Raw genomic sequence first — 12,652 nt, 5'->3', positions numbered from 1 at the left:
CAACAGACACGCAATCCCTTTTAGTTTGAAAAATAACTAAAAGGAAAAAGTCATTTTGGATTTTACATCTTCATTGCTTCAGATATTTTGCATGTATCTCTCTTCATCATTAATATTTCAGAGAAAGTAAACTGCTTTTGGTTAGCTACACTGTCAGTCATCACTTACCTACAGCAAGACACTGAACATCATAAAGACTGCTAACCCGGATGAAACCTAGGGTCCAAATAATCAAGTATTTTCTTACCACTGGGTTTCTGTGGTAGATGTGTGGGGAAGACCCACAGAAAACACAACACAGGCTTTCTCTTGTGGTGCTCTCCCAGATGTCATTCTAACCATTATATATGGAAACACTAACATAATTAGAGACATAATTTCAGTTAATATAATCTTTGGCTAAAAATTGAAATGTGTGACTTTATCAGATCTAACACAGCTACTAAACATTATGTAGTACAGACCATGTTAATTGAGGGTTAATGTGATACATCTAAAAGGGCTACTCATTTTTGTCTGCTAATGCATTCCCAGTTAATTTAAGCTGAGGTGCTACTCTGCACAGGAGATATTAGAATGATGCACAATTTACATTAGTTTCTAAACTACAAGGTGTTAAAACAATATTTCTAGCCTGCAAAAACATTTGTGGAGAAAAATTAAGTTTAGAAAATTAAGACTTCTGTTCATCATACTTTTAAAGCCCTCTATAAACCACAATTTAATGTTGTAAAGGCATTTACAGTGCTACAAGTCTCTTGTCATTTATATATATTGATCTTGTCACAGAAATAAAGGTCATTGGTTTGAGAGGCTTGGAAATATGTATGGGGGGAAAACACACTGAAGCAGTTGCACTTCGTGTCAATGATTATTAAAGAAAAACATGCATTTATGGAAGGGAGGAAGGTATCAAAAACACAGGGGTAAGGAAAGCCATGAGGATCAGAATCCTAGGTGAATTTACTGATGTATTAATTCATCAGTTTAATGCCAGCCCTGATGTACTTTTCTCTGGTAATTGATCTAACAAATGAATAGTCAATGTGAGGTGCAACGCGGTTCACTGAATTCTGAAAATGTGATCATGTGTGTATTAAGAAGAAAATAACAACCTGAAGCATGAATAAATTCACAGTATTAGCTATTAGGGCTATAAAATACAGCAGTTACCATTGCTTACTTTCCCCCTTCTTTTCTCCCACTATCACAGTCTAGAATAAGACACAAAAATTTCATATCCTGGGATTTCACCCCTTCTAGATGTTTCCTGACTGGTTAAAGCTAGAGTTCCCTGATCAGCACACATGCTCTTATGTAAAAGTTAGGTACTTAATTCTTTTCAGGCAATGTTTAGGAAATCTAAGAGCTTAATTTACTCTTCTGGATCAAAAAGCAAGATGCTTCAACAGTGTGGGTATTAGAATCTTTTACTGGATCTCATATCATCTCCTGGAAACCTTTTATGAAGAAGGTAAGTGTGATTGTTTCACAGCAAATAGGAGCTGTCCCGTTCTTTATTATTATTATTATTATTATTATTATTATTATTATTATTACTTTTTCTTTTATTTCTTTTAGCAAATTCACACATAATCACAGAATGGCTGAGGTTGGAAGGGACCACTGGAGGCCATCTGGTCCAACCCCACTGCTCGAGCAGGGACACCCAGAGCGGGTTACCCAGGAGCATGGCTTTTGAAGATTTCCAAGGAGGAAGAATCCACAATTTCTTTGGGCAGCCTGTTCCAGCGCTCTCTGTCACCTGTTCAGTAAAGAAGTGCTTCCTGATGCTCAGACAGAATCTCTTGTGCTCCAGTTTTGTTTCTAGTGCCTCTTGTTCTGGTACTGGGCATCACTGAAAAGAGCAGGGCTCCACCCTTTTTGCACCCTCTCTTTAGGTCAATTGAAATTGCCAATCTGATCTTAGTTTCACAGATAATTAGCGTTTAGCTGGGCTTCTCTGTCCCTCTTCATTTTGATCGACTAAAGCGTTCAATAAAGACACATTACAGTGGTGTATTTGAGAATCCTCTGTTAACCTTTCTCCAGTGAATCATGTAAGATATTTTATATGCAGTTTTTGAAAACCTTCAGTAAATATTCATAATCATAATGTCCTGACTGAATTGAGCAAACACACTCCATGTTCAGTTCCATGTCGGAGCTATCTTCATCCTCCTATACTCAAATTATTTAACTAATCTTCCATCATTCTGCATTTTTTTAGCAAGTTAATACTTACAGTCAAGAGGTACATCCAATGCAGAAATCATTTGGCACAGAAAGAAAAACAGTGAAGCTTTGCTTGCAGATATGCTCTTCTTTTTCATCATGATTTTAGGCTGTGTTAAGTCACGCTTGAAGAATGAAGTCCAACTTCATCAGACTAGGTAGCTTGGAACAGTTATGTAAATACAGACAAGAAACCTGGTAGATAAAATAAGAGAATAACAACATGTAGAGTTATGGAGAGTTGAATGATTTTATGGAGAGTTGAATGATTTTATGTTAGTTAACATGAAATACCATCAGTCTACTTATTATACCCATGGATCCTGGCTACACCATGTGCTCTACTGAAATCCAAGCAGACATCCAGAAGTTCCTAGGACACCTAGATCAGAATACTTGCAGGAACTCCTAAGGAAGATAGCGAACGCTGATACCTTTGTTGAGTAGCAATACAAATGTCTTTTCTAAGAAGGATAAATCTTCAGCCCCAGTTAAAAAACAGCACATTCTAAAGATAATGGTGACCTGAAATAGATTTTGGTAGATTAAAACTCTGAATGCCCACCTCGTTTCTCTTTCTAATACCCTGAATAGGTCTTTGAAGGAGTTATTTTAGGTGACTACTCTAATGAAAACATCTCTGGCCACAGATTTGCTAAGTAAAGTGTGAGATCTAAGTTAGACAACTTAGTTCTCCCCTTTTTGAACTGTTTCTGAGACAGCTATAGACTGAATACAGAAGACTTTATGGATTGCCATGCTGAGGTGCTGGCTTATATACTATATAGGAACCTAGGCTCCTACCCCTGGATTTCTGATTCCAGCCCAAATAGGTAATATAAAAATACTTGTCATATCTAGCATGAATGACAAAATCTAATTAACTATGAGCACATTATGAAACTCTCTTCTTTCCTATGTGAGGAGGTGGCAGAAATGAAAATCCAGGGAAATCTTTTTTGAAATGGACTAAGTCTTTCTCCTCAACCAAGCATGAACAACCATATTAAACCAAGGCAGAAGAATGATTCTTATTTCCTTCTTACTTTCACTGCATTCAGTACCATGTTCTAACTTAGAAGAACGTTGAAGGATTGAAAACTAGCTGCTGGTGAGCACCATCATCATCGGTGACCTACAAAGAGCTGTAAGAATACAGCCTTAGAAATCCAAATGTTGCTTACCTAACAGCAGTAATTGGACATCAACTGAGAAAGCACTTTTCATATGCCAGACTGACCAGAAAGTTCACAGCGATCAGCAAGAACTTATCTTGAAGAGAGCATTTCCCAAGCTATGCATATAAATGGAAACCACAATGCTATCAAGTCTACAAGAAGCAAAAGTTGCAGAGAAGCAGCTGCCTGACAAATACTAATGCAATTCCTGAAGCTGATTTATTGATTCCTGAAGTTACTTAAACCAGTCTATGCAAAGAATTTGCCCTAATCTTCAATTTACAGAAAAAAAGAAAAAAAAAAAGGTGTCTGCTTTGCTGCCATAAATGGGCTTTCTCGTTGTATGGTCTTCTGATCAGAGACTGGAATGGGAAAACAAAACTGAGGTGTAGAGTTCAACCTCTGCTGACCTAGCACATCAAACTCTCTGATTCTTACTGTCACACCAGGGTTTGTTTTGAGATCAAAACATCCCAGCAGGTTAAACTCCTAGACCCACATTGCTCCCTTAAGCTCTCGGGAACTGCTGACTAGGGCGCCATGTGAGAGGGCAAATTGCTTGTTCACATTCAAAGCTATCTACACTATGGCACACCGTAACAAAACAACTAAGCGTTTGTCATGGCTGATGGAGTGATAAGAAAACTCATCGGAAGCAAGAACAACTAAGCTCTAGCCCTTGCATAATTATTTATACAAACTGGAACTGCATGAGCAGAGAAGGTGGTCAGCCTAACCCCAAACTACCTGGTAAATGGTTGAGCACCCTAAAATGCTGGAGCTTTTTACTGGGGTAAGGAAGAAACACTTCTGCCATCCCATTTTTTTGGCACAAAAGCTATCTGGTGGGTGTCCTCTGTTCCCTCTGCAGTCAGTAAGCTGAAGAAAGGCTTCTCTTGAGAATGATGCAGAGCACTCCAGGACGTTCCCTGCACTGAAGTGCTCTCCAGAAGAGCTGACTTCATCCCATTGACTACAGCTGTCTGCTTTTCTTTGGCTAGGTTTTCACAAACTGCCCTCCTGATCTTTATGTGACCACTTCATTACCTCACTGCAAGTTCAGCTCTGAACTATGCATCTGTATTTACAAGCTGCTCTCTCTGTACAAGGTGTTTGACCCGGGATTTAGAGGACACTCTTTGTGCTGTTTGACAAGTGGACCAAGACTTTTACTGTTTCTTCTCCAAGCAAAATGTCAGTTCTCTTTAAGAAACTCTGAGAACCTGATTATTCACTTCAATGTCTTGTTCTTTCATTGTGTAAATTGACTACTGCAGTAATTTGAGAGTATTTTAGAATTAGCTGCATTCCCTTTGAACAAGTGCAAATGAATATGCAAACTCTGGTGAATTGGGCATGTGCAATTAAAATGATTGTGAAAATAATACCCTTGAGAAAATGCCTCACCATGTCTACCGCAGCTATTGCAACATTCCAGTAAGGCACCTCCTGAGTCCACTGCTGCGATGCCTGGGCGTGATTCAGGATTCAGCAGGCGGGAATTACAAAGCTGAGCCCGCACACCGCCTTGTCATTCTGCACAGAGGCAACGTGCCCGGATGATTTGTGATAGAACATATTCAACTGAGAATGATTTTAGGTTCGTCAGCACAACTGCACACTCTCGTTGAACGTATTCCTGATTACATCTGACATAATTCAGTATGAATGCAACAGCTGCTGACTGGAACTAAACGCTGTTTTGACATAATATTATCTGATACAAAGTACGGCCAGACTTCTAAATGCAGATCAATGTAAATGCTTCAATTTCAAAACCTGAAATATTTATACACCAGACTACATTTTCCTCAAGCTACTTTACCTAATAATTTTCATAAAACTCAGATATTTTGTCTTTCCTTTTTCACAGGAAAACACACAGATTTTGACAGCTCATGTGGGATTCTATTCACTGATTTGTACAAAATAAGATTCCCTGTGCTGACATACCTCTTACGTACATAAAATATCAGTTATGCCTCCTATGCTTCACGCTGAGATGCTCATTGTTAGTAAAAACATGGACTACAAATTGAAGCCAACATGGTGTAGCCAACAGGAGTCAAGGTAAATATGAATACATAAGCAAAGTATAATAATATTTCATCACAAAGTGTAATATCAGATCTCAAAGGGACAGCTTTTTATGTATTAGAAAGGAGCTGGCATCAAGTAAGAGACATTTAATTCCCCAACACCCCCCTTTAAAAACAAATAAATAAATAAAAAGGACACGATTACTTTTCAAGGAGGGGCTACAGAAAGACAATGACTGGGAGCATGGAAGCACCCACGAGCCTGAGGTAGAACATTTGGCAGCAGCACAAAACACAGCTTGGTGCCAGTGACCTCTTTGCTGTGACTCACACGTCTGGACACTTTTGATCAGAAAAAAAAAGGACAGAATGACAAAAACAGATGCTCTGAAAACACTGAAGGAGCTAGGAAAAACAGCACTCATACGGAAGGGAGGCAGAATCTCAGTCTTCTTTTCATACTGTAAATGACATTGGCTGGGAACCTTCTCCTTAGTTTAAGAGCAAATGAGATGTCACAGCTTACATCCCTTCCCCTTCAAAGGAAGCCCCCATACCACCTACACCATGGCAGCAGTCACTGAACCGTGCAATGCCCTGAATCACACCCAGGCACCGGCTGGCAGAGTGCAATGGTTGGCTCATGTCAAAATCTGCCCAAGAGAGTGGTAACAACTGAACAGTGCATGATCATGAAATGCACACAGTATGCTGCACTTTACAACAGTATACTGCTACTAAGTAGCACTAATTACTAATTAGGATAATAATACAGACACACTCTCGGTGGACATCTTAAAGTTTAATCAATTAAGGCACAGCTGACAGAGGGCACATCCTTCTCCTGTAGCTCCAACAGGGGTGGAACATACTTACATTGTGTTTCACAAGAGCACGCTGCATCCTTGATTTCCTCGTAACTGCAGCCACAATATCCTTCAAGAGGATGTAAGAGGTGCAAGGGAGTGTATTTACTGAAATTCCACCTCGTGCAATGAATGCATTTTTAGGCATAACATTGATCTACAGAGTTTTGATACAACTGATTGTGCATTTTTCTATTAAATTAGATTATACTAAAACACAAAGATCTGTATGAATGTCATTTCCTCTGCTTCATTGGTCTAACACCTGTATTTTTTCTCACAGAGAGTATACAGCAAAAATAAAGAGTTTTCAAGGGAAACAGTTTCAAGGCCACCTAATATAAAGCTCTATAGAAACATGAACAGCAATTTCAAATTAGGTAAATGGATTTAATGATTTGTACATAAAAAAAAGTGTTGATAATATGCATATTTTATTTAGATAATATTTTTAATGGAAAAAAGCACAAAGAAGTGACTGCTTTTGATAACTGCAATTCCCTCACCAAATTCCTACCTTTGTAGGGCTTATGTATCTTATACAATTATGTTACCAGTGAAGTAATAACAATATGACTTAAAATTTTAGAGAAAACTAATTTCAAATTTCTAGCTAGATGTTCTTAAACTACCCACTGTATGATGCATAGCTCTGGGGTGACAGAATACAGGAGTACACATAAAAAATTACAAAACTTTCTAAAATACACCAAATTAGAAACACTACTTTGATTTCCTCCAAAATAACCATTTTTCACAGTCTAATGTAGATACACCATTTAAAGTCATAAAGGAATATTAAATTATCTTACCTGACCTCCTGTTCACCAAGCTTATGCCCGTTATTTCCCCTGCTGCTTCACCTTCCCTTTCTCCTCCACCTCCCAGTTCTCCTCCAGGCTACTTAAAATAGCTCTTAAGAATTCTGAATATCCTTGGGATGTTCAAACCAACATGTTTCTATTGCTATGCCTCCTGAATGCATTTCAGGTTTTAAACAACTATTTAAGAATACCACCCCGAGATCTGCCCCAGTGCTGAATAATTATGAGTGGCAGGGAGTGTGGGACAGTATGGGCAGGCACCCAGGACAGTGGGCACCTCCAACGTTTTGAAACTTTACCCCTGAACAAGTGCAGAATCCCCAAAAACTAGTAAAATGCTCAGTTAAACCACAACACTGATAGCTTCCTTCTTCTTACATGGATTGTTGGCATCTAACAGTATTTAAAAACAAAAATCTGTCTCACTCAGTCATCTCAATCTGTCTTAATGATTGCCTTGTCTTCAGGGTTATTGCTGTTCTGCCAAACTTCAGACCACCTGCTAATTTCAAAGCGTAAAATTACAGCTGATAGAGTCAGCAGAGAAAATGTTACATGTGATTGGCCTTTGCATTGCTCCTCATGAGAACACTACAGGAAAGCCACTTAGTCATTGATGCTTCTTTATTGACAATCATATATTAAGACCTGCTAGCCAGTTTGCTGTTCATTCAAGTCTGCTCTGTTTCATTATACAGTTCAATTTCTGTGTTTAATAATCAGTTTCGTATCACATTAAGTGAATGCTTTTCCAAGTCTATTACATCGCTAGGATTGTCTTATCAGACTTGTAGTTTTATCAAATATTAAAAGATTAAAATCAAGTTTTCATCAATTATTTGTTTTACAAGCCCTACTTTCATAAGACTATGTTGAGTAGAATTAATTTCACTCACGGCCTTTAATTCCCTATCAGCTGAATCCTCAATCAGCTTTTTCCATATGTTCACTGTGATTTATATCAGGCTATATTTACCCCGCTCAATCTGCTTGTCTACTCTGAATCTGGGCATAACACCAGCTTTCTTCCAGTCTCAAGGAATGCATTAAAAATTAAAACCTGTGAACTAGAAATCTCCTCCACTATCTCTTTCAGAATTCAGAGGCAGACCCACCACACTGATTAAAAATACCTATCTCCAATACTTACTGTTTAATAACCATTAATGGCTGCTAGTGACTATGAGAGTTCTCCATCCTAACATGATGTGTGTTTTTTCTTTGAAGTTATTATGATGCTTGTAATAGTTTAAATTAACAGTAAAAGAAGAAAATGTTTGTGAAGTAGCTCACAACACAGTGCTATTCCTGTTTCTTTTCTTAAGACTCGTTCGTATAAAAATAAACCTAGTATTTGCCTACTTATGTCTCCCATGGCAATAGCCAACACATCTGCCATTCAAACAGAAGCTCTTTCACACAAGTACCAGAGCTGATTAGGCACCCACACAGCCCTAGCACAACAGGATCCAATTGCCTCTAGGGGAACTGCAGCACCAGCTGCTGAGCCAGCACCACACCAGCTCCATTTTCCATCCATTTTGCATTGCCACTGAGCTGTGCTTGCTCCATGTGGGCTGAGGCTCTCCCAGCTGACACAGCCTCACACGAGGTTCAGTCCTCCAGCCCAGGCAGGGCTGAACAGGGTCTAGAGTTTAGGAAAAGGCAGTTCCTCAGCTTTGATCTGTTCTACATTTTTACAAGGCATGGCCATTTAGATCTTGATTTACTTGTTGTTTTGGGTTGCTTATTATTATTATTGTTGTTATTATTATCATTATCTTCTTCTATCCAACTACTTCTTCCTTTTTCTTCTTTAATATTATTCTTTTATATTATTACTCCCCAAACACTGCAGCATTTTATAGCTGCTAACTGCATCTCACTGGCAAACCACTGTGATGCACTGGGATGTGATAAGCACTGGGATACAGCTAGAAGAGCAAGGATGTAGGTCCTTACAAGTTCAGCTCAGCAAAGTCTTGTTTCATGTGTCTGCTCTAGAAGTGCAAGTGCCACATCCTAGAAGTGCCCACAAATGCAGAGTGAAAAAAAACCACTAAGCACAAAGTTCAGACGTCTGAGTAAGGGCTGCAGGTAAGCATGTAAAATCAGTTACGATCCTTGGCCTCTAATCTTGTCTTGAAAGCAGCCACTCAGATTTTATTTATTTATTTATATTTTTTTAAGTGGAGCAGGGCAGAGCTGTCCTTTTACAGTTGTCTTGTGTATTCCCTGAGGACCTATGCTGGATTTGGCCCTTGCAAGGATTTAAACAGAGGAGCATTTGCTTTCTAGATCCTGCTCAGATTAAATTATAAACTGCTTTGACTGGGGCGATTACATACATGACAGAGCCACAGATACTTCTCTAACAGGGAGGTAAACTTAGTAAGTCCTGTAAGTTTAGAAGCCTTCAGAGACAAAACAGCAGCTGAATGGCATTTTTGGAGTGTAAATTTAACCTCAGACAACTCATTTTTGCTTGGGAGCTTTCTAGTGTCCTAAATCCTCTACTGTATTCTGTCTTTTTCATCTTCTTTTTTACCTCCTCATTTACAACAGAAAATGGAACAGAGCATAAAAATCATGTCTGAATGACATTTATTTCAGTAGTCCTTTAGAGTCATTATAGACTGTGCAAACATGCTTAATCTCTTCTCCATGTATGCATACTTTGCTCTTTCAAGAACTTGGTTAAAGAGCTTGAATTGAGTTCAGCTTTGCAAATCTGCTGAAGGCTGTGGGAATACACTGGAGCGAGTGAAAACCTAAGTCGCAGAGTTTTAGAAAAAGCATAGTTTAGCTTGAAGCGCCTCACTAGACATGGTGATTAAGGAGAGTAAAGAATTCAGCTTGATTATTAAATTTCCCAGTCAGTTACAAATCATTCAGAGTGAGTGCAAGAAAACAAATTAAGAAAACCCATTTTTACAGCCGCCTGGATGTTAAAAACAGGTACCCACATGATAGTGTGAGGACAGCCCTTCGGACCATGCTTTAACATCTTTAAAGATACAAATGACCTAATTTTGTTCCTTAAATCCACTTTCAGAGGGTCTAATTCAGACTGAATTTCAGCCAGACAAAGCATCCAAGTAGCTCATCTCTCTCCCTCTGAAAGTTTTGTAACAGAGAAAAGAAATGCTTTGAGAAAAATGTCAATGAATCATCAGACTGCTGTTATAGTAATACTGTACTGTGCAACCAGAAGAGGAAGGAAAACTGCAGAGTGGGCAAAAGGAAAATGCACCATCATCCTGAGCAAAGGCTCTGAACTCAGTGTCTATAGCGCGTTCCTTGTAAATATGCAAAAGGGATGCTCAGCTGAAATGCTCCCTGAAATGTTAATTTCTTTGCCCAGGAGATATGATGAAGGGTTTCTTTTCTTTTTTTTTTTTTTTTTTTTTTAAACCCAGGAGAAGCCAGAGCAGGGGCTTCGAAGAGCTTGCTGATGAGAAGCTAACACATGCTGTATTGCTCTGCTTAATTACCTTGTTTACATCCCCACAGCTCACCTCAAAAGCACTATCTGTCTAGAAGCGTTCCTGCAATCCTGGAGATATTCCTGTGAAACGCTTACTGTGCAAAAGAGCAGAATCTGATTCAAAGATAGGGAAACTCCTCCCCCTGGGAAGTAGAGCAGAAACCACTAATATTAGCGTGAAATGCCAGAATAGTTCTGCTAGGGAGGAGGTCACTCAAAGCAGGGACAGTGCCAGAAACTGAGGACTAAAGGCATTCTGTCAGATCTAAAACCCTAACAAGTACATGAACAAAGGAGGGTAAACAGCGTGGAGGGAACAAACTGTTCAAGCTCCAACCAGCTCCCTGGGTAGATTTTTGGGAGATGGGGGTTGGGAACTGCCCGCCTATACGTCATATCTATTGAACAGGCAAAAGTTAGCACTTTTGCTGTTTCCATTTTAATTAGCTCTATTGAAGGAGTTACAACGACATCTGTTAGCTTGGAATCTCTGCACAGCATTAGAAACCAAAATGAATATTTTACCACGAGCTCAGATCCAAACACTTCAAAGCTTTACAAATACGCCTGCCTTTCTCTTGGAAAACGCTGGTAACATTCACGGTGATGATAGCTGCATGGATCAGGTCTGTCTCTGCTCTACACAGCACTCATTCATGCTGCTGCTCTTCCCAGCAGAAAGACATGAGGCCTGAACAAAGCAAGTGACTCCCCGAAATGTGCAGATATCGCCAGCGTTGTCCACATCTCACAGCCAAGTCACCATGCTCAGATGTGACACCAAGGATCATATACGCAAGGATAACCACTGTCCTAGCAATGGTCAAAGAAAACCAGCCAATTTTACAATTTTCGGACAATTTACAATTTTACAATTTACACAGAGAGGCAGGGACGGTCACCACCAAAGGGACAAACTCCTCCTTGCTACACAGCCAGGATGTCTTCCATTCATAACAGGGCACACCCAGGCCCAGATGCATTGTCTTGTCTGAAAATATTAACAGTAATGTCAGTCCTCCGTTAGGTGGCAGATTGGCCCAGAGAGAGGCTCTGCTCTGAGCTTGGAGCTGGGAGGAGAGGAGGGTGAAGGAGCGGGACAGGCAGCTGGCAGCAAAACACAGCAGTGGGATTGGGGATGGCAAATAAATAGCATGGTCTGTGGCTTGCTAGGAGGAGAGGAAGGCAAGAAGGAACAGAAAGATACATAATTTTAAAGGCACTAAGGTTGAAACTCTGTGTTAAAGCTTTATACATAGGGTCAGATGTAGATAAATAGATGTAGGTAAATCAATTTCATATTTCATACGAAAACCACAGAAGAATTCTAAGTGAAAAAAACAGTCTTGCTGTAATTACAGAATATTGAAAAGCACCAGCACCTGGAGGCTTCAGACAAGTCGTGGATCCCCCCGGATCCATCACAAGGCAAATGCCAGGACATCTGTGTAGTACAGAGAGAGATGGGAGCACAGGACTGCATCAAAGGGACTCTTCCAAAGCCCTGCCCTTTGGCTCGGAAACACAAATTATGGGTATCCTCCTCATCATGCTGCTTTTATTTCAGTCAACACTACAGCCACCCTGACATACAAGTGAAGGATTTGAGTTCAGGGCAGGAGAAGCGCCTTGGATGAAATGATGGGAAACAAAGATGAAATTGAGGATGAGCCAGCACTTCACCTGCTGTTATTTCCAACTGGTGTCAACTATTGACAACAACTACCAAGTCTACTCCTTTCATTAGTATTTCTTTATCCAAAAACACAAATGGGTATACCCGATGTTATTTCATGTCAGTGGGACAACTTGGAATAACAGATACAATGTACTAAAATTAATATTTTTTAGCATTAACCCCACATTTTGCTGGTGGTATTCAATCTGATCTGCCCCTGGTTTCATCTGAACTGGGCCTGAATAAAGCTCTCAAGATTTGTTCTATAATCTTTACTGCAGCTGATTCTCTTCCCTAGCCATCTTCTTGTATCTGCATTATCAACGCCATTAAAAAAAAAAAAAA

General features: G+C 39.5%; 1 protein-coding gene across 45 annotated transcripts in view; it reads right to left on the bottom strand.

The window, feature by feature from the left end:
• Positions 1–12,652, bottom strand: part of NRCAM (neuronal cell adhesion molecule) — a 150,807-nt gene that overhangs the window by 65,372 nt on the left and 72,783 nt on the right. For 30 of the 45 annotated variants that reach the window (XM_072033756.1, XM_072033813.1, XM_027457206.3 and 27 more), the window contains one exon: positions 2,246–2,430. In XM_072033756.1, the coding sequence (XP_071889857.1) occupies positions 2,246–2,336 (91 nt within the window). In that variant the 5' untranslated portion in view covers positions 2,337–2,430. Of the gene's footprint in view, positions 1–2,245; positions 2,431–12,652 lie in introns of those variants that run through there. The other 15 variants (XM_038166293.2, XM_072033867.1, XM_038166315.2 and 12 more) reach the window with 1 other exon arrangement.

The sequence above is a fragment of the Anas platyrhynchos genome, chromosome 1, assembly GCF_047663525.1.
Source record: "Anas platyrhynchos isolate ZD024472 breed Pekin duck chromosome 1, IASCAAS_PekinDuck_T2T, whole genome shotgun sequence".
Taxonomy (NCBI): domain Eukaryota; kingdom Metazoa; phylum Chordata; class Aves; order Anseriformes; family Anatidae; genus Anas; species Anas platyrhynchos.
Note: the sequence above shows the minus strand (reverse complement) of the source record. Positions and strands in the feature narration are given on the sequence as shown.